Below are 22,430 nucleotides of genomic sequence, written 5' to 3' on the forward strand. Positions count from 1 at the left end.
AAACAATTAGTTGAATTAGTTTGACAAATTAGATACGTTGAATAAACTTTTTTCATCAAATGAATCAAATTTTCATTTACAGCTACCTTCGGCATGTGTGTTTCTAGTGTTACATTACAACAGAGTAAACCCCTAACAGTGATTACCTCCCTTGCAGCTCTGTACTGATAAGGGGAGATCACTGCGTAGGAGATTGGTACCAAAGCACAATATATCTCTTTCTTATCGTCACGGCAGGAATTTTTATGTTATGTTGTATAATACTTTTTATAACATTTTTTCCAACAACTGGAACATCGTCACATTTGAAGCAAGAAAATTAATTTGAAATATTCTAAATGTTTAGATAACTAAAGAAACTACAGTTTCCGGATTTACGTGTATTATAGTGACATCGTCTTTATCAAAATTACGTTACATCAAACGATCAAAAGACAAAAATCAACACATGTACTTTTCAAATTTCAAATTTTTAAAAAATAACAAAAATTCTTCAACGAAATACTATACCAACGACAGAAGACCATTAACTATATATTTTTTTAATGTATTTTTTAATTAACTCCGGCAAATAATTCATTTGGTTAACCCTTAACATGATGAAACCGGTAGTCATTTGCCTTTGCCACCGTTAGACAGTCATGCCAGCCTGCACATAACGTACAGTTCTTCCAGTTTCTTAACGGTTGGTTGCTCAATTCTTTTTAACTTTCCATATATTCCTTTAATCTTTGAATAAATTACAAGTTGTTTAAGTTCAAGTAGGGCAAATCAATTATACAAATTCAGCAAATTCAGGGTTAATACATTATCATAGAACTGATCTCTTAAAATTAATATAAATTCAAAAATTATCGTCACACTAACTCTTCGGGTTCGTTGTGTTGGCGACCCAGTCTAAGAAGAAGGCAACATTTGTGTAGACCCCCGGGCGATTTTTACTACCGCACATATCTCCCCAACTAACCACGCCCGCCAGCGACCAACGGTCGTCTGCTGTACGGCACATCAGTCCTCCGCCGGAGTCACCCTGTAAATAGAACAAAGAAAACATATAAAGTAACAACTTGCAATTTATGTTGAAAACGTGCTTAACTATTCACAAATTATTCGTGCCTATTTATGTTTCCCGTGCAACAATCAATACAACCTCCTATTCAAATGAAGTATTTTAAATAGAGAACATAAATGTTCTACCCTTTAAAAAAGAAAAAAGTAATTTTTAATAAACAATACAGGGGGATAACTGTACTGAAACAATGCTAAAAATCGTGACAGGTTGTCGTTCCTTTAAATTATGGTTTGCTTGCAATAATTTGAAACTATGTAACAGAAAGAGCATCGAAACACGAGGCTATCTGATTTGTACGAGGGGGCGTAGCCCCCGAGTATAATCAGATTGCCGAGTGTCTCTTTTGTATCATAGTCAAAAATAAAAACACGTTCCTGTTGTCACAATATGAAACCCCGGCAAAAGGAACCAATGAACGAACACCTGAATATGATATTTTTGACGCTTCCCCTTTCTCTGCCGTCACAATATGTAAACCCCAGCAAAAATGAGCCAATCAGTGGGCATGCTCTGGAGTGCGGGTAACTAATACCTGCACTCCAGCACTGTGCATGTATATGTATACGATTTAACTCTGACATATTTTCAACAGAAAGGTCCCCAAACTATGATACTATCCAAAGATAGAAATCCCTGTTGTGAAATCTGATTATGATATACTGTATATGGTCCATTTATTTTGTTTACTGAAAGGTCGTACTCAGAAAGACTACTGACTTTCGCGATAATATGTCCCGATTCTTTTATTCTTTCCATATATTTAAATTATTTGTATTTCAATGGAAGCACTTGTTGTTTAATTTACCATAAAGTTTCTGAAAGGAAGCAACTGCCTGTAAATAATTTTGCTATATCTTTTTTTTTTTTTTAAAGAAAAGAAGATATCTTGGCATGTGCAAGTATTTTGCATTTTATTTTCAAAGCGCGTCCTATTTAGCAATGCTATCTTTTAAATCAATTTGATGATAATTTCACTGAACTGATTACGCCATGATAAAAAATCGTCAATGTTAATTTGAAATTTATTTATGTTAAATTTTGTATAAAATTCTGAAAAATTCTTTATAATAAACGCAATATGTTCGAAAAGCGAGGTTGAATAATTAGATAAAACGTTCTTTTCTTTTCGTTTGGCGTCAACATTTGAGATTTGTTTGTTCCTCATTGAATGCTATTTGTAAAGTATGTTAGGGAAAAAATGCTCAAATTGCATATTTGTGATTTTTAGTCACCAAAATAAATACAAACCATCGTTCAATATTTGAATTAGAGCGGTCTATTTAATTAATGGCTAGTGAATAATATTTTATGTTAAGGTGTATAATGGCATTGGCAAGTATCTGAAAGAAATGCACTGAATATGAAACATCTCGTATAATGTTTGACAGAAACTTTGTTGTGGTACATATCATGCTGTACTCTTTTGTTAACTTTCATTATTCTACATTTACAACACTAATAAATAAATTGATAAATGCAACTAATTGTAATTAATCCTAATTAAACCTTACCTTGCTAAATATACTCACCCATCTTTCAATCTGGACAAAACTATTAATCATTTTTAGGGAAAATTTCAAGATTAAATATACTGAACGAATAGCGAAAAGTGCAGACGACAAGGTTGCGGTGGTTGATCTTGGTCTACACTGGTTGTATGTATTTGTTAAGTTGTCACCAGACGGTTTAGGGTTAAATACAGCTGAACGTGTACTTGTACCTAAGTTCGAGACTTTTTTCTAAATCAAAGATCACAGGTTCATTTTGGGGCTAACATTACATTTAACATTACATTTCTAATCACTATAAATGTATCAAAGGCATGTGAATTAATACCAACAAATAACTGTACCTTAAAAGCTTAATGTAAAGATGAATAAAAAATGTATATGTAATCTATTTATAAATCAACATTCATATATAGGCAAGTTTTTTGGTTATGGGAATTGAGTTTCACACAATTTGTGGCAGTTATTAAAAAAAAAAACTTCGATAAATTAAATTGTTATGGATATGTGAATATCTCATATTAATGGACAATTGACATAATCTTTGCTCTGTATACATCTTTTTTAAATATTAATATATTTATACATTCTTACCGCAATTTATAATTATATGACCAGATTAAAATCAAAGAGTATTTGTTATTTCTTTAATATTCTCAGACAGAGATTTTCAAGTCCAATTGACTGCAAACTGAAATGTTAAAAATTATGTATTTTATAAAGATATAACATAATTATATTCTTTCAAGTCATGATAAATATTTTTATGTACCAGTAATTCTATATTGTATGTACGTGTGATTTATGACTCATTCTCCCTTTAATCCATGGTCGTGACCCGCGTAGGGATCGAACCCATGATCTCTGGGTTGAGAGGCAGACACCTTAACCACTCACCGCTGCCCTTAAGTTTTTACCTTACAAGAGTCAATTCCCCCACTTGCATATCCAGCACATAACATGTTATCTTTTATCCTTTCCCTGCTAGAAAATCGGGTCGAATAAATCGCTTTACATTTCTCCAGGTCAACAATTTTAGTCTTCACGTGCCTGAGGTACCTCGGCATAACAGTTGTGTAATAATCTGCAAGAAATAAAAACATGACCTTGAACTTTGCATAACTTAATTAATTATGCCGGTGTCAGCATTGACTAAAAGAACAATGCTTTCGTAATTCAAAATGTGATGAAGAAAGCTTTGTTCGTAATCTCCTGGAATAGACCCCTGTGTGAATATTTTTATACAGTAATATACTACAAATATGGTGGTGGTGTTAGTTTTTATTCCGGGTCACGACAGTAAGCCACATTGAATTCACCAGAGCACAGTTCAACCACCGCATCGTTCCTTGGCAGGTTGTCAAGCAGTTTACCAGTACCAGTTGCCTTCACTTTCGCAAGGAACTGATTAATTCTGTACATGCAAAAGCAGAGATGCAGTGCGAATATCCATAAAAGGATTTCATGATCAATCACAACGAAAGTGACCTACAACGTGCTGGAATCGAACCCGGGTAGCCCGATTCACAGTCCAACGCTCTACCTATTGAGCTAACCGGACGGTTGCCTACAAATACGGAATCGGACAATTACAATATATATTCCTAGCTTACACTTTCGTGTCAAATCCATAATATAACCGGACCCCTACGTCTATATTTCATACATGTAAGTAATATGCTACAAATACGCCATAAAATTAATGTTTTCTGTACATAATTTTCTCTGTACATAATACTGTTTTAAACAAACTGTCATATTAAAACGTATATTCCATTAGAAGAAATGTAGAAGTCTTACGAGGACATACATATTTAAACGGCTAAAATGGCCGAAACTAGCCAGCTTAGACGTCAATTAGTTTAGTGTTCCAACTCCTGATGTATTAGCATAACTAAATAGACTTTAAGATATATAATTATATTTTATTTCATGCTTTCCAGTGTTTTATTGAAATATATCAGATGATTATATTCTGATAAACCACTAACGTTAGTGAAATTTATAAAATATAATTTTCACTGTAGCCGGACTATATCCGAATGCGGATGAAAAGAAAATCATAACTAAATGGAATAACAGGCAGAAATAAATGCCGTCATACGTAAATTGTGATTCATTAGGAAAAGAAAGTCGATGTCATCATGTTAAAAATGTAACAAAATTAGAGAAATTTAACAGAACTATATATCAAAATTGATGATGTGACGTCATGATGTGATGACGTCACAAAGGAGAATGCGCGACGTTACGCGGCAAAGTCAGTGAAAAATACTTAAAATCACTTAAAAAGCATGAAATAAAAAGAAAATTTATTTGTTTTACATATAAGATTGAAATATATTTCATTCGTGAACACCAGCTATTATATTTTCACTCGTGGCTACGCCACTCGTGAAAATATTGCATCTGGTGTTCACTCAGTGAAATTATATTTCAATCTTACATGCAAAACAAACAAATATCCTCTATGTATTACTTATAATTATGTAATTAAAAACATAAAGGATCATATATTGATTTCATTCATTACAAAAAATCCCCGAGGTTAAATCAATTTAATATACAAAATTACAAAGAAATTAATTAAAAAAATCAAAACCGCCCTAATCATATTTTACGTAATTATTACAATGACTGAGCCAACATGTTACATTCTTTTGCAAAGTTATAAAATATGTGATGCATTTGAAATAAGTAAATAAAAGTTTATGATTAAAGTTATATGATTAAATAATTGGTTGATCATACATTGATTTAAATGCGTTAACCAAGTCATATCAAATTTCCCTTTAAATCATCTATATTTCAAAGAAATAAAGCGACATATATCATAAATATCAAACGTTTTCTGAGTCCAAATATCTGTAATAAAATTGTTGTTGCATTTACTTCAGGTGTAGCAGACTAACTAAATAAATTTTAAATTCTGAACATAGCAAAGATTTGTTACATAACAGCATACCTTTCATGTCGGACACCCCAAATCCAGTGATATAACATAAATCTGATGGAGAGAATTGTCTTTTGTCCCACGGAAGACATATTGTTTGAGTATTATTATCAAATACAAGAGGTTGTTGTAGACGCAGCAGTGCAATGTCTGCATTGAAGATAAAGTGATATTCTGGATGTAGCAGAACTTCCGAAACATAACGAAATTGACGGTCTAAATCATTAATGTCGCTTACACCAGTAATAACAGATAAAATCTGGGGATTGTCAACCAAACTGAAAAACAAATATATATCATTTCAGATAGACTTGTAACTGCACCCGTTATATAGAACACAATGGAACATAATATTCTTTACATAACACGATAGTATAGATCAATACAGTACATAATACAATAGAACACAACACAACAGTTTAGAGCACGATACATGTATTACAATGCACGATAGTACAGAACACAATAGTGCATAATACGATAGTACAAAACACAATAATATAGACCATGATAGTACAGAACACAAAAATATAGACCATGATTGTACAGAACACAATAATGTAGACCACGATAGTACAGAACACAATAATGTATACCACGATAATACAGAACACAATAATGTAGACCATGAAAGTACAGCACACAATAATGTAGACCGCGATAGTACAGAACACAATAATTTAGACCACGATAGTGCAGAACACAATAATGCAGACCGCGATAGTACAGAACACAATAATGTAGACCGCGATAGTACAGAACACGAAGGCTCTACAATGCATAACATGATAATACTACACAATAGTACAGGAATGTTTAAAGATGGTTCAAATTTAAAATGGGGGCTTATTATTTAATACGCAAGTTATGTAAACTGACAGGGCTGATATTTAGGGTAAGAAAACAATTTTAGCTCAATAGCCGCTTTAAACGACTAACACCGGTTAGAATGTCATATAAAATTGTTATACATAGTCAGCTTACTCTTTCACACAATGTCCGGCAGTTATTATCCACATGTTGTCTATTATGGATCCTCCACATATTGGGGTGTTGCCTGCTCGGAGAACCACACTCCATGGCCACTCCCCTTTACTTGATACTGACCCTCCTATGATTCTTTTCTTTCGGACATGGTCTCCTTTACGTCCACAATCTAAAAAATATACATTTATTTTGATAATGCAAACTGGATATTAGTATATTTGACATGTTTGAACTATTTACAAGATGTTGAAAACTATCTGCGTATACGAAATCTAGCTACGAGAAGTTGGAAACTAACCATGTATACCAAATCTAGCTAACTATCCATGTACATGTATACCAAATCTAGCTATGAGAAGTTGGAAACTATCCATGTATACCAAATCTAGCTAACTATCCATGTACATGTATACCAAATCTAGCTAACTATCCATGTACATGTATACCAAATCTAGCTATGAGAAGTTAGTTTATACAAATTTATTTTAGTTCGATTGTGTTGGAAGCTATAAGCTTATTGAAACACTCTCGAATCCGTTCCTGGAACCAACCAGTACTAAGCAATGAATGTAAAGTTTCTTGCTCAAGGAAACAACGGTTTGCCCCTGACAGGGTTTGAACCCACGCGGTCAGCAATCCTTAGATTACTAGTCCCAAGCGTTAACCTCTCGGCCACGCCGCCATTCATATAGCTATGAGAAGTTGGAAACTATCCATGTATACCAAATCTAGCTAACTATCCATGTACATGTATACCAAATCTAGCTACGAGACGTTGAAAACTATCCATGTATACCAAATCTAGCTAACTATCCATGTACATGTATACCAAATCTAGCTACGAGACGTTGGAAACTATCCATGTATACCAAATCTAGCTAACTATCCATGTACATGTATACCAAATCTAGCTACGAGACGTTGGAAACTATCCATGTATACCAAATCTAGCTAACTATTCAAGTACATGTATACCAAATTTAGCTACGAGACGCTGGAAACTATCCATATATACCAAATTTAGCTACAAGACGTTGGAAACTATCCATGTATACCAAATTTAGCTACGAGACGTTGGAAACTATCTATGTATACAAAATCTTGCTACGAAACATTGGAAACTATCCATGTTTACGAATTTAGCTACGAGACGTTTGAAACTATCCATGTATACGAAACCTAGCGTTAAGGCCCACTTTGTACTATAAGTTTAGTTAATACATATTTATTATAGCTTGATTGTGAAGAAAACTTGAAGGTTATTTCAACATACTTGAACAAATATTGAGTCAGATTAGGGGCACTTAACAGGACTGATGTAAAATGACGAAACATCGTCGTGGCTCGAACCCACGACCAGTGAGTTTAGAGGCAGATACTAGACCACAACTTCCATTACGCTTTATACTATCAGACACAACATCTTATTATATTTGTTAAAGAATTAATAATTTAAACTTTACAAATTTTGGATACAAAAACGTCGATTGCGAAATGTTGTACTAAAAATGTTGTAGGTCAAAAATAAGGAAATTATCTGGCGTGAAAGTACACTGCGGTCACATCTAAATTTAAACTGCTTTGCTTTATTAACTGCAAATTGCCGCCGTAGCATTGAATAAACTGAATATTAAACTCATTCAACAAAAAACAGTTCCGTAGATAATTGGACGATAATTATGTCTCATGATAAACCTTTGTTCTTACCTGACCCTGAGCATTGCAGACGAACCACATCATGACTTTGACATACTAAACTACAAAATAAAATCATACGCTTCTTTACATCATCATAAAAAGATCAACAAAGCCTTTTATATTTATGGTCATTAAAGGCAAATTTAAAGCGTTATGGTTTATAGTCACCCCAACCTGTCTATTTTAAAGATTAATAAAGCAGAAGTAATAGCTCTTTTGAATTGTTTTGAATGTCACACCATCAACTTTACATGAATAGTTTAACTTTAATTTTTGTTTTAAAGTATCGTTAGGTAAAAATAGAAGCTAAAATGGTATTTGTAAAGTCAATCCTAAGATATGTACAGACAAAAAAATGAAGAATTAACTTGAGTATTTAACCACAAGCCTTTCATATGCACCAATCCTGTACAGTATGAATTTGAAAAATACCTTTTGTTAAAGCTCAGCTGTCCCGACACTAATTTAGCCATCGAATAGTAATGCTGATTTTGAATTTTTTCACTAAACAACTGTTTAGCCGACCTAAAATTATAGAAATTAAAGATTCGTCATAAAGCAATGTAATAGTCATACGCAGCAATAAAACATTTCTAATGGCTTACTTAAATGACTATGCAAATCTAGGATATATTTAAATTTATTATATAACCTTACAAATAAAATATTGAGAAAATTTATGACAGAAAATGTGTATTTTCATTTTCTGCATTTTCACTGTAAAAAATATTTTTCGCTACAGTGAAATATATTTTCCGTATTTTCGCTGGTGTCTTGCCGGACTTCTTCTAAATTCAACCAAAACACATAATTTTAAGGGGAAGTCTTTAAAATTGTTATGTCAAACAAAGAGAAAAATATATACATGTATAATAAACAGAAAATTCAAGTTCTTTCTATAAATACAGGATTTTTTTTCATGATGTATGAAAAATATCATATTTCATCATCACACCACTCGATGACAATAAATCCTGTATTTATAGAAAAAAAAACGTGAATATCCTCTATACACTATCATACGATTATTGATGTGTTCATCTTTCATAACAAAATCATATTCGGCATGTATTTATAAATACTTTGATTTTATTATTAAAGTGACATTGTGCCCATCTAAAGGTATATAGTGAGTGAAGAGGTGAGAGTCAAAATAAATTTTCATTTTGCCATAATTCCTTTTAATTTAATAATTTACCCCGCATAAACAATAAACAACCCCCGGATTCAAACGAAATTTCTGTTATTTAGAATTTACCTGCAACGTTCAATTTATAAAAAGAGTGGGACACGTTAAAATAATGATTTCAGAGCATTTTTAGATGCTTTGTGCCTGAAGAAAGTAGCGCTATATGTGAAAAAAAAAGCATAAAAGTAGCACGATGAAAAAGACAGTAGTATTTTGACCGCTATAACAGTGCTAATTGCCAAAAATCTAAAGAATGGAAAGGTTGATCTGGTTATTATGCAATGAGTTACTTTTTTAGGACTTTAAAATCAAAGCATAAAATAAAAAGCAATTTTGGGGCATTCTATGCCTTAAAGTTTTATAAAACTCCAGGTTATGTAACTCCGCGTCCGCGCAGTCTGACCAGGATCCATGCTGTTAGCTATCAGTTTCTTTACTTGTAACAGAGTTAGTAAGCGAACAGCATGGATCCTGATCAGACTGCGCGGATGCGCAGGCTGGTCTGGATCCATGCTGTTCGCAAACGCACTATGTTGATTTTGTCATGACGCGGCTCATATGACATACCTATATCCAGCAGCTTGACAGATATTATCTTGTAGTTGCTCCGTGACATCACTGTGACACAGTGGCATCCAGTCTCCCTGTATATTTACTTTAACATTCGTATTCGCGTCGTCTTGTGTTACTGAAACTGAATGGAGGAACCAAAATAAATAATACTATAAATTTACACGCACTATATACAAATGACTAAATGCAGTAATAATGTTACAACGTAAAACTGCTTTTAAAATGTCAATATAAGTATCAAATTGAATTTCATTAAAAATACCGGTAGTTGTGGAAAACTCGTCAAAAGGCTTGGTGTTTGCTCTTTTGTTTACAAATATGTTGTTTGTATCCACTAATTAGACAGGTCAGGGATCCATGCATACCTATATAAACCTATTCAAACATATATATTATTTTAAAACACCCTGGTTAAAGTGAAAGGTAAAGCTACTATTTGCTCTAAGGTAATTGTATTAGGCGAGATATACTTACTTACCGTGTCATCGACTTAACAAATTGAATTGCGACTAACTCTATTCATATATTTTATAGATATTTAAAAAAGAACTAAATTAATTTAATATCGCCCCTTGATATTATTATGAATACAGTTGTCCTATTTTGAAAGGTCACCGAATGGTTTATTTCGGTCATATTTATTTTCTCTCCCAACCTCTTTTCTTTCTTTTTCAAAAAAATGTTTCGTGTAGATTCAATAAAAATCAAAATATCATATCTTTTCTTCTCTGATTACTGTTTTTCAAACCAAGATAAAAAAAAATTGACCGTATTTTAACATGATTTATCGCCATCAAGATTGAGCGTCGAAAAAAACACCCTTTCATTTTTTAAACAAAGTAGTACGCTTTGTACGAACTCGGGGAATGCGAAATATTTATCATGATACTTATTTTATCTTCTATGATATCATAAAAGATATGATACATAAATATGAGTTACCAAAAAAGTATTTGATATTTAGAATAAAACAAAACATATTTATCTTATATTATTAGCTAATAATTTACTTATTATTAGTCCATGTATACCATTTAAATTAATGCATTACATGTATTCTTAATTTCGTATCTTTCATTTAATCAAGTATTTTTGCATACATATCAAGTATATAATGAGTACAAAATCTTTTTTCTTTCTTGAAATTGATTATTATTAGTAAAAGTAGGTGTGTCACATAATCTTAGTGTAAAAGCAAGAAAAAAAGACAAATTTTCTGACAAGACTAGTTCTCTTATATATAGCCGCGTCACGACAAAACCAACATAGTGCGTTTGCGACCAGCATGGATCCAGACCAGCCTGCGCATCCGCGCAGTCTAATCAGGATCCATGCTGTTCGCTTACAAACCCTTTAACAAGTAGAGAAACTGATAGCGAACAGCATGGATCCTGATCAGACTGATCCATGCTGGTCGCAAACCCTTTATGTTGGTTTTGTCATGACGCGGCTCAAATTTAATTTTTTATTATGTGTTACCACAGTCTTGTTCGTCCGTGTTATAAGAACATTGTGGTGTTCCATCACATTGATTTGACCTATCCAAACAAGTACCGTCTCCACATTGTAGTTGGTCATCGCCGCACTTTTCTGTGAAAGAAATAATTTATTTTAAATGTAAGTTTTGGTGTTTTGTTAAAGGCACACTTTTCCTCAGAAAATCTTTTTTTTTAATTCTTTACAAATGTCAAACATGTGTTTTGTAATGTTTTAATAATGGAATTAGAACATGTTAGATGTTAAAAAACTGAAGAAAGTATCGCTGAACGTGAAAAGATTGTCGTAAAGGTAGCAAATGTAAACAAAGTAGTATTTTGACTTCCATACAAAATACTAATTCACTATTATCATATCAATTGCCAACACAGCAAAATCAGTAACATATATTTAATGAATTTGGCCAATATGTATTTTTTTTGGGGGGGGGGGGATACCAGAAATAACAAGTTTTTGAGAAATATAAAATTGAAAGCATTTCTGAAGCATAATGGGCCTTTTAATAAAATATAGTCAAGTATATTTCATTAAGTGATACAAAACGAATGCCTACAATATTACAGATGGCGGTTGTTCATGGCGGTGCCCTACTGCAACTTTGAACATGTCATTATAAAAACAGCTCTGTTGGATATGTTTCTATTCATATGTTCTGATGAAGAAAGCTATTGACAGATATATTTTATTTAGTCATGTTAAACGCATGCCAAAAGTAGTTTGTCGCGGTGCCTTGCTGCGCTAATTTGCACATGTTGCTGTAAATTTGTTACGACTCTATTGAAATAATTTCCTTTAAGTATTCACATTTTTTCTATTTATATTATTTTCAATGAAGTTATCTGCTTGGTTTCCTAATCTTATGTTATAACCAATAGACATTGACAAACATGTTGAAATAAATCTGAGGAATGCCTGCACTTTTTTCATATTACCAGTATTAAAAAAAAAAAACTAAAAAAAAACAAACAAAAAACAGGATTAATTATGTTTAATTTTGTTAATTTGCTTCATATACCATGCCCGCTTTTTATTATATTATTATCATTATAATTATGTTATGAAAAGGCAATTAACTATTACAGTTACATTAGATTTGTGATATAATACACATATTTATATAACAAATTGACACTATCTAACAGAAAATGCCATGTCATGTTACTTCTTTAATAAATAAATTATATATCCGGATGTTGTGAATTGAAAACATCAAAAGAACTACCCAAAAATAACATTGAATAAAAGTCCCAAAATATCATTTAAATTAAGTATATAAAAGTATTTTATGATTTTGACATTTGTTCATTTCACCTACATTATGGAATAAAGTAGATAATTTATTGGTGTATGAAATTACTAGAGATTAAATTTTGTTTGAAGTGTAGCATGCCTGGATGCCAGTCATATATTTATTTATTCGACTATTTGCATAACCACTTCATAACATTCAGTTACCGTGGAGAAATAAAATAAAATAAATCTAATTGAAAATCATTTTATTAAAGAAAATAATTCATGAAAAAAGGATATACATACAAGTTTGCATTTTAAAGCTGCATGCCTCCAGATGAAGCAAAATATTTCAAGAAAATAAAAATTGTGAAAAAAGTACTGAGATTTAAAGACTAGTTAACATACTCCAGATAAAAGTAATAATATCCATGTTATGTGCGATTTATGGCCGATTTTGCAGTATTTTTCACCATATTTCTACTGCGTTACTAACACAGTAAGGGCTATATTTTTTTTTTGAAATTTTGACCTCTTTTTGGTAATCTTGGGTTGTCAGTGCTCTCCTCGTCTGAAGATTAAACCGAAATCTCTGGAGACGAGGCAAAAATTACATTGAGTCTAATGGGTCAATTGTCCAAAAATCATGAAGGTTGATAAACTGAGAAATTGATAATAACTGATAAGTTATCCAAGAAAGACTGTTAGATAGAATTATGACTTAAATTGTATTAAAATCGGACTGTAAATACTAGAAAAACAAACAACACAAAAACAAAACTAGTTTTAGGTCACTTGCATTATTAAAATGTTTTAAAGCAGCACGCCTCCAGATTCATGCTAATTTTCTTTAAATTTTAGAAAATGTATTAAAAAAGTAAAATGTTGTGAAGTGAACAAAGAAAATAATTTTTACACTGCAAAGAGCACTGACGATTATGAATATTTTGAATATTTATTTTTTATTTTTTCGGATTTGAGCATTGCCCCTCGTTCACAAAAAAATAATGATTACAACACATAATCAAAACGCAAAGTAAGCAGATCTTACATTTCCAATAATGTAGAGAGAAACAAAATAAAGAGGTACAGCATACATTGTTTGTATATATCATATATGCAATGTATTTGTATATATCATATATGCAATGTATTTGTATATATCATATATGCAATGTATTTGTATATATCATATATGCAATGTATTTGTATATATCATATATGCAATGTATATCACATATATATCACAAATTAAATATTATTTTGAGAGGGTGATCCAATTAATCTAAAATTCAATATATTTTATTTAATGCAATGCATTGTTTTAAAATGTTCTCGACTGGCGATTCGACGGACTGGTAGAATATTGCCTATTCAAATTTGTTTGTTGCAATCTTTCCAAGGTGCCTTAAAGATAGTACATTAACGTACAAATATCAGTATTCATCATTGGGCTTACTTTGAGAACACAATCTTCGCCTTTGTTTTATTAAGTTTAAAAGCCGACGCACTTTTAGATATTCATTTTTGTATAAATCGAACAAATGCTATAAAAATGAGACATTATTACTATTAACCTACACACATCACCTCTTTGAACTGACAAAACACATTACACCTACTTTATGTCAAATTGTCATTATCTTTATTACGCAAATCCAATTCAAAAGATAAAAAATCCAATTTAAAAAATAAAATAAACAATTTAAAAGATAAAAAATCCAATTTAAAAAATAAAAAAAAAATCCAATTTAAAAGATAAAAAATCCAATTTAAAAAATAAAAAAAAAATCCAATTTAAAATAAAAAAAATCCAATTTAAAAAATAAAAAAAATCCAATTTAAAAGATAAAGATGACTTACGACAATAAATTTCGTCTGTTTCATCATCACAATCAGTTGTACCGTCACACCACCATTCGACAGGTATACATGTCCCATCCTTCGTACACGGAATCTTTCCCGGTGGACATGTGTATGTCTTACCTTTCGAATATATATATTTAAAACATTTATTCTTTCATTTTATTTTAAGATGTCCTACCTTTCGAAAATATATTCAAAAAAAAAATATTCTGTCGCTTTATTTTCAGATGTCTTACCTTTCGAATATATATTAAAAAATATTTATATATTAAGGCCCTGAAAAATATAACGACAATAAATTAAATAAATACATCATTTCGTTTTTCATGATTGTTTGACTTAAGAAAATGACAGAAAGAATAGTCTTACCCGGTTCTGAATCGACTTTAATGAACTGAAATTTGAATCCTGCAAGTTGTTGCACTGAATCTGACTGAAACTCGACCAGCAGATCTTTTCTGGTTGATAACGTTGATGGTACATCGCTTCCACAAAGTTTTCTTAATGTTTTTTTTGTAGACCCATCATCATTCATTTCATAAAATGTGATTTTGTCAAAGCGGCATCCAGGAGTACTTTCCACGTCGAAATCTTCAAATATTATCATGGTTACCTATAAAGATAGTACAGGGTTAATTAAGGTTTCAAAAACCAATTTGATATCAGTGATCATATAACTAAATTGATATCAGATTTAAATTTTCCTGCTCCAGGGACAGGGTAAAAAGACCTGACTCCGTGGGAAATAGTTAAGCACTTCTACAGACATTATTGCTTTTGTAATTGAGAAAATTGAACTTTAAAAAATAAATCAAATTCTTCTTGATTTAAAAATGCAACTTCCAAAAAAGAAAAATACCTTATTTTCATCTCTTTCAATAAACCATTGGCAGAAGGATGTTGGTGGATAGCCATTTTCGTCACCAAATCCTGGTGACGTGATGAAGCCAAATTCCCCACTCATTACTACTGGCATCATTTCGGCAGAACAGGCATGATAAGATGAGGCAACAGACCCTGTACTGGTGGCTGATGTAGGCGTTGTATCAATCGTAGATGAACTTGATGTTAGCTGGACACTATTTGTTGCTTGTTTGGTTGTTTGATCTGATGAAATTGTCGTTGGCTTTGATGTAGTATGGGCACCATTTGTTACTTTCCTTGATTGTTTGGTCGATAAAGAGCTTGTATGACTAGATCCGCCATAGAAAATTGGTTTCTGAGTTGAAGGTGTATTCGGCGATGGCTTTGTAAGCGAAACACTTGATGGTTCTTGCATTGCAAATTTGGTAGAAAAATTACTTTTATCCTCTTCTTTTGACAATTTTTCAGTACCTTGTTTTTGTGTAGAAGAGAAAACAGGTTTGCTTGAGTCTTTTCTTGTTGTTGCTGTTTCTGTTGTTGTTTTTGCTGTTGTAGCTGGTTGCGGTGGTGCTGATGATGATATAGTTTCTGTTGTGGTTATTGTTAAATTTTTAATGGGAGTTAATGATATAAAATCTGTCTGAGCTTTAGTTGAAGAATCTTCTGTTTTTGCAATGTGTTCTTCAGTTGATGTTGATGTTGCTGTTGTTTGGTATTGGTTTGTGGATTTACTCGATTCCGTATGCATATTTGTAACATGTGCAGTAGTATGAACCAAACCAGAGTTGTCCGGTGTTTCTAAAACTTCCTCTTCAACCAAGTCTTCCTCTAATACGGTCGGTAAACCAGTTGTTTTACTTTCGGTAGGAGAATTTATATCTAAGAGTGTTGTTGTATGAAATGGTGATTGTGATGTCTTGTCAGAATCTGTAAGATATTAAAGAAACAAATGTTCCACATGTTTATCATAACTATACAGTTTTTTCATAAATTTGAGCAATACATAACATTTAATACCAACAAAAGGAGGATTTTCTTATTAAATTTGTCTTTGTTTAATTGAATAATTAATAGTAAATCTTACTTGATTGCTTTGAAAGCTTTATCATAAATCCTTTTAAAGGAATCATAAAGTCCGAGTGAAAGACCACTTCAATATTCTTTGCTTGGGTCGTCACTGGGTTTGGTATTTTACTGCCACAAAAGACGAGGGGAGGTTCGTCGCCGATAGACAGTCTTAGATAGTCCCAATTACATTGAGAATGTTCCTCTATATCTAATTCTAATACTTCGATGCTGACATCCTACAAAAGTTTATAATTGTGTTTAAGATCGTTATACTCTCAATGTTAAACATTATTCTTTCATTTTCCATCAGTTTAATATTCAAAAGAGCTAATACAGATGTATATAAAAGAAATTAAGCCTTCAAATCACCTACAAAAATGATATTTTTCCATCTTTCTAAGAGATCTAGCATATGTTTGTTGCAAAAACTTTGATAGAATATTAAAATTAGAATTTTATAGAATTTATAATATTTGGATAAGATTTCTTCTTTTTTCTTTAAAGAATAAATATGGAAACGTGGAAGGATTTCGAAACGATTCTGAAATGTACAAACTACATAGTGCATCACAATTACCTCTTGCTGTAAGTTGTGAACGTCTAAAGCACAATGCTTATTTAGAGGATAGTTTCCATTTGAATCTTTAGGAGAATATATTCGAATGGTTTTATAATCCTTTATATCAATCATGCTTCTCTGCGAATCACAAATATCAATGCTTAATGTTGATGCTAAATGTTTTGAGCTAGATAAGGTCGAAACAGTTGACGGTGAAGATGATGAGGGTGATGTATGCACAGAGGATGACGAAGTTGATTGTACAGTTGATTTTGTTTGTACCGTTTGCACCGTTGATATTGTTGGTAAAGTCGATGATGGAGATTGCGATGATGTTGTGTGTACATCCGAAGTTGGTATATGCGATGGTACTCGAACGGGTGTTGTTGAAGATTTTTGTATAAATGCAGGTAATGTTGTTGGAAAAGGCGTTTTTGTTGTTGCTGTTTTTGTTGTTTTTGTTTTTGTAGTTTGTGGTAGAGGTGGTGGTGGTGGTGGTATAGTTACTGATGTTGCTGTTGAGGACGATGATGGTGATGTTATATATGATGCTTGTACAGATAATGTTGTTTGGGCAGGTGGTGATTTTGATATAGTTGGTGTTGAAGACTCAACAGATGTCGGTAGAACAGATGTCGATATTGACCCTGATGATGTTCTCTGCACAAATGCTGATACTGATGCTGTTGTTCCTAAAGACGGTTTAGGTACAGCTGTTGTTGTTAACAATGATTGCGTTTGTGGTAGAGAAGACGTTGGTAACACTGAATGTGTTGGTACAGATGATGATTCTGGTAAAACCGGTGGATTTACGGTCAATTTTAGCACAAAGCCGGTTGCAGGAACAATCATGTCCGAGCAAAATTTTATTTCAATTATATTTGCGTTTGATTTTGGAATGTCTGAGGTTTGTTTCCCACACATGCGAACTGCAGGCTTGTTGTCATATTTTAGCAAAAGGTAGTCCCATGCACATGCAGGGTGATATTCTATATCGAACTTATCAAATTCGAAATGTACGCCCTACAAAAAATATTTTACAAATTAAAAATAGTGTTCCATTTACAGGAGTTGATTAATTTTAATGGTTTTAAGTGCCTACCCATTTTAATAAACTTTTTAGTTAACCGAAACTAAGTCATGAAATGATTCAGTTTTATAAGTTTACAAAAATTCAAAATAAATCAAACTAATACATGAACTGTACAGTTAATATAGTTAAGTAATATATCAAAATATATTTAAAGATATCTCTTTATAGACTGGAGAACAACTAACCAGATTCTGTTGATTGTCGATGTTAAGAATACAATTCTTATTTACAGGATATCTCCCAGTGTTTCCATCTTGGGGTGATCTAATAGTCAAAACATTCAGATTGTCAATATTAATACTGATGTCATTGGGTTCACAAATGACTACATCTAATGTCTCCGTTACAGTTGTTGTTGATGGTACATTTGATGTTTCTTGTATTACCGCTTGAGTTGATGAAATCAATGATGACTCGGATTCGGATAAAGACGAGCTCGGAAGTGTTGAACTAGTTATATCAGACTCGGTTGAATTGAAGACTGATGTATATGAGGAAGAAGGCGGTACTGTGGATGATTTAAATTGTATGGAGTCCGCAGAAATTTTTGCTGTAATTGTAGACGCAGATGTGACTTTCTCAGTTTGAAATGGTTGTGATTCTGTCACTGTCGATGTCGATGTTGATTCTACTGAAGATATCTTAGTTGATGATGACAAAGTTGAACTTAAAGATGGCAAGATTGTCTTTGATTTTGATATAGTGTCTGACGGTGATAATGTTGAATTGATAGATGATAATTTTGTTGAAGATGCGCTGGTTTCTCCAAAAGACCCAGTATTATCAAAATTCTTATCACTTGTTGTCGATTTTGTTTGCTGTGTAGCAGTAGAATGAATAGGTGATGTCGGTGTTTGTGTAAATCCTGATGTTGTCTCAACGGAATTCGTAGAACTTGTTGTGGCATTGACTAAATTGTTCTTTCTCGTTGAATTATCTACAATAGAAATGTTACTTCTATATGATTTATTATGATTTTATGCTGCCAGGGTAAATCCACTTAAGTCATAGAATAGGAAAAATAGTCTACAATCTTCATAAACGAAAAACATATGATCCTTTAAAAGTCGACAGAGGAGATTCTTTTAGCCAGAAGTATCCTATTCAATCTTTACAATCTGTTTTAATTCATATTGCACGTGACACATTTATAAATATAATATTATATGAAACAAAGAAAGTAAAACAATAATACCCTGTGATTGCCAATAAACAAAATCTACATGAAGAATGTGTGAACACTTACGGAACGAACTTATTAGTTTCATCATAAACCCCTTTTTATGTACAATTTTATCTGTATGAAAAATCAGCTGAATTTTCTCTTCTTGTGTATTCTCTAGATGAGGTAGTTGGTAACCACAGTAACGGGTTGATAGATTTCCAAGTTTCAACTCGAGGAAGTCCCATGCACAATGTGGATTATATTCAATTTCAAAGTAAATGAACACCATGTGGATATCCTGAAATAGAATAAGCTAGTTTTTTTTAACTTTATAAATGAGTAAGCTATTTTTCACCTTTATGAGCATTTGAAAGACAATAACGAATATTTAACCAGTGTGATTATATGGTATTATATGGTCTCTTGTATGTGCCATTTCTTCTCAATTTCAAATTTTAAAGTACTTAAAATCTTAATATTTTCCTAAGATTACATTTATAAAGCATTAAAACAATAAAATATAATAAATCTGCATCAAAGAGTACATATTTTCTACAGCCATGTTCCAACTAACCTGTAGGTGGTTGTTATGAATTGTCAAGACACAGTGTTGATTTGGAGGATATTTTTCTCCAGTTGCGTCACTTGGCGAGCGTATAGTAATTTCGTTGTAGAGGCTAATTTCTATACTTGTTTGCTGGCAAAGCACAATTTTTACTGGCTTCAAAGTGGCTGTTGTTGTTACTGGCAAAGAGGATGTGTCTTGTGGTGGTGGTGGTGATGATGATGATAATGCTGCTGCTGCTGATGATGATGATGATGATGATGAAGATACTGACGATGTTGATTGAGTCGATGCTTTAGGTAAATTAGTAGAATATAATGTTGGTGACGATGAGACTGATGATAATTTTGAAGATGATGCTGATGATAGGTCAGTTGTTAATGACTCCGACTCTAAAGCTATTAATGTCGATGTTATTATCGATTTAGATGATGATGATAATGATGATGATGATGATTGTTTTGTTTTTATTGTTGATGATGGAAATAGGTGTGACGGAGTTGTTAATGAAAACAACGACAATATTGAAGTTGTTTTAACTGTTGTAGATGATGATTTTAATGGCACTGAGGATTGATCTGACATTTGTGGTGAAATAGATGTCATTGTTGTTGATGTTGTTGTTGTTGTTGTTGATGATGATGATGAGGAGGAGGAGGAGGATGGTGATGATGATGATGACGACGACGACGACGATGATGATGGTGATGGAGACAGATTTCCTAATGAAGCATTTGCAGAAAAAGTTGTCTGAGGTGGAACAATTGTAGTTGGAACGACCTCACTTTTGTTCATTTGACTAGTTGAAGACCTTGTTGAAATATTCAAAACTTTTGTCGTGTGTTCCAAAACATCTGTAATCAAAGTTCATTCAAGATATGATCAAATCGTAAAAAGAAGTACGAGATTTTAAGAAAAAATACATAATTATACAGGATATGTTGTTAAATTCTATAAGCAATATTTACAAAACTTACATCTACAGAAATTAGGCAGCGCAGGTGGGCAAGAATTTAATCAAAACCTTTTTTGATGACGCATCCATCTAAGGTTAAGCTAAGGTTTTCAGTTTGTTGAACTCTTTTTATGGGGATGTTTCTACATAATTATGTATAACTATACAGTGTTTAACTGTAAATAATACATAAGAATAAGTAATAACCTTCTGACCGTTATGGTAATGGCTGCGTTTAGCTGATTAATATTTGTTCAATTCATTTGAATAAATATCTTAAATTGGAAACTTGAATATATGCTACAAAATCTTGTGAATTGTAAACAGCCAGTGGCCTTAACGGGTGACCATGTTTGGTCGTAACTTATAAAAGTACTCTGCGTATAACGTTATGCAATAGAAGTATTTACGAGTATAAGATACTTTATAAAATCTTGTGAAAGTAAACAGCAAGTGATAACATTAGGCAATAGACAAAAGATACATGTATCAAAATTCATACTTAGTTTTCAGGACAAATATAACAATAAAATATGACCACTAACGTAAACTGAAACAAAATAACTGCTTTGTTAAAGATATGATCTTAATAACTAAAAGGTAATGTCTAGTAATTTCGATTGACTTTTTCTCTTTTTTACAAAATGTATTAACGTGTCGTATCCTGAATGACTGTAAAACCATTTTACATTATTTGTTTTAATCATTTAACTAAATAAATAGTAAATAACTGTTTTCTTTGCTCAAGAATAGCGTCGCCTGTTTAAAGTGACATTATGCTCATTATTTCGCTGTCGTGTTGAATTAGTAAAATTTAGAAATCTGAAAAAAAGACTGTTTCAATGATGATTGACCTATAAATGTTAATGAAATAAGAACGACCTAATTTATAAAAAGACTTTTTAAGAATTAAGAATTACCGATACCTTCTGAATAATAATAGAAATTTCCGTTTGACATAGGTTTATTGATTCTTCTTTTTCTTCATAGTAAAATATAAAATTGTATAATGGCACAATTTTAAGTTATTTTGATTTTTTTTACATTTTCACGGGCCATTTACACTTGAAAGGGCATAATGTCACCTTAATTTTTTTAGTAAATCTGAAACTTCACACGAATACAACGATAAATTTCGAAAACACGGCTTTTTGTAAAAAAAAATCGGAGTTATCATTACATTAACTTCGTGCTGTCAAATTACCTCATAATTCATGTCACATTTAAACAAAATCGCAGTACATAATAGATTCTAAAGCATGTACATTGGTTGTTTTAAAATAATGGCATTATGCAAAGACCGTTTATACAAAAATTCTGAATATCAAATATAACCTAAAATGTACATGTATTGGGTTTTACCCTTATCCGGCTTGATATGTGAAAATGTTTAGAATTTGGAACAGTTCATATTCGCTGTGCAAAGATATACTATGCTCATCTTTGGGTAAGATACTTTAATAGCAGAAATTTATTGAAATCTATTGTAAATTCTTCCTGAGTATGTCTAATTGTGAATGATTGAATGTATAAACTATGAACAAATTAATTTGATCTATGCTTATAAAAACTGCCAGACGCTATGTAT

The 22,430-nt window shown here is 32.0% G+C and overlaps 1 protein-coding gene across 1 annotated transcript in view; it reads right to left on the bottom strand.

Moving 5' to 3' along the window:
• The window catches only part of LOC132744863 (mucin-5AC-like), a 34,715-nt gene that overhangs the window by 5,003 nt on the left and 7,282 nt on the right, over positions 1-22,430 (bottom strand). Inside the window, exons 4-19 of the mRNA XM_060733653.1 lie at positions 19,897-20,741; positions 19,404-19,620; positions 18,343-19,094; positions 17,083-18,087; positions 16,522-16,741; positions 15,433-16,364; positions 14,943-15,186; positions 14,571-14,693; positions 11,460-11,570; positions 9,975-10,101; positions 8,651-8,743; positions 8,228-8,277; positions 6,518-6,689; positions 5,546-5,811; positions 3,498-3,664; positions 868-1,030 (exon numbers count right to left, since the gene is read on the bottom strand). Of these exons, the coding sequence (XP_060589636.1) occupies positions 868-1,030; positions 3,498-3,664; positions 5,546-5,811; positions 6,518-6,689; positions 8,228-8,277; positions 8,651-8,743; positions 9,975-10,101; positions 11,460-11,570; positions 14,571-14,693; positions 14,943-15,186; positions 15,433-16,364; positions 16,522-16,741; positions 17,083-18,087; positions 18,343-19,094; positions 19,404-19,620; positions 19,897-20,741 (5,487 nt within the window). The remainder of the gene's footprint in view (positions 1-867; positions 1,031-3,497; positions 3,665-5,545; positions 5,812-6,517; positions 6,690-8,227; positions 8,278-8,650; positions 8,744-9,974; positions 10,102-11,459; positions 11,571-14,570; positions 14,694-14,942; positions 15,187-15,432; positions 16,365-16,521; positions 16,742-17,082; positions 18,088-18,342; positions 19,095-19,403; positions 19,621-19,896; positions 20,742-22,430) is intronic.

Source organism: Ruditapes philippinarum, unplaced genomic scaffold, assembly GCF_026571515.1.
Source record: "Ruditapes philippinarum isolate M1 unplaced genomic scaffold, ASM2657151v2 ctg2411_1_1_1_1, whole genome shotgun sequence".
NCBI classification, from domain to species: domain Eukaryota; kingdom Metazoa; phylum Mollusca; class Bivalvia; order Venerida; family Veneridae; genus Ruditapes; species Ruditapes philippinarum.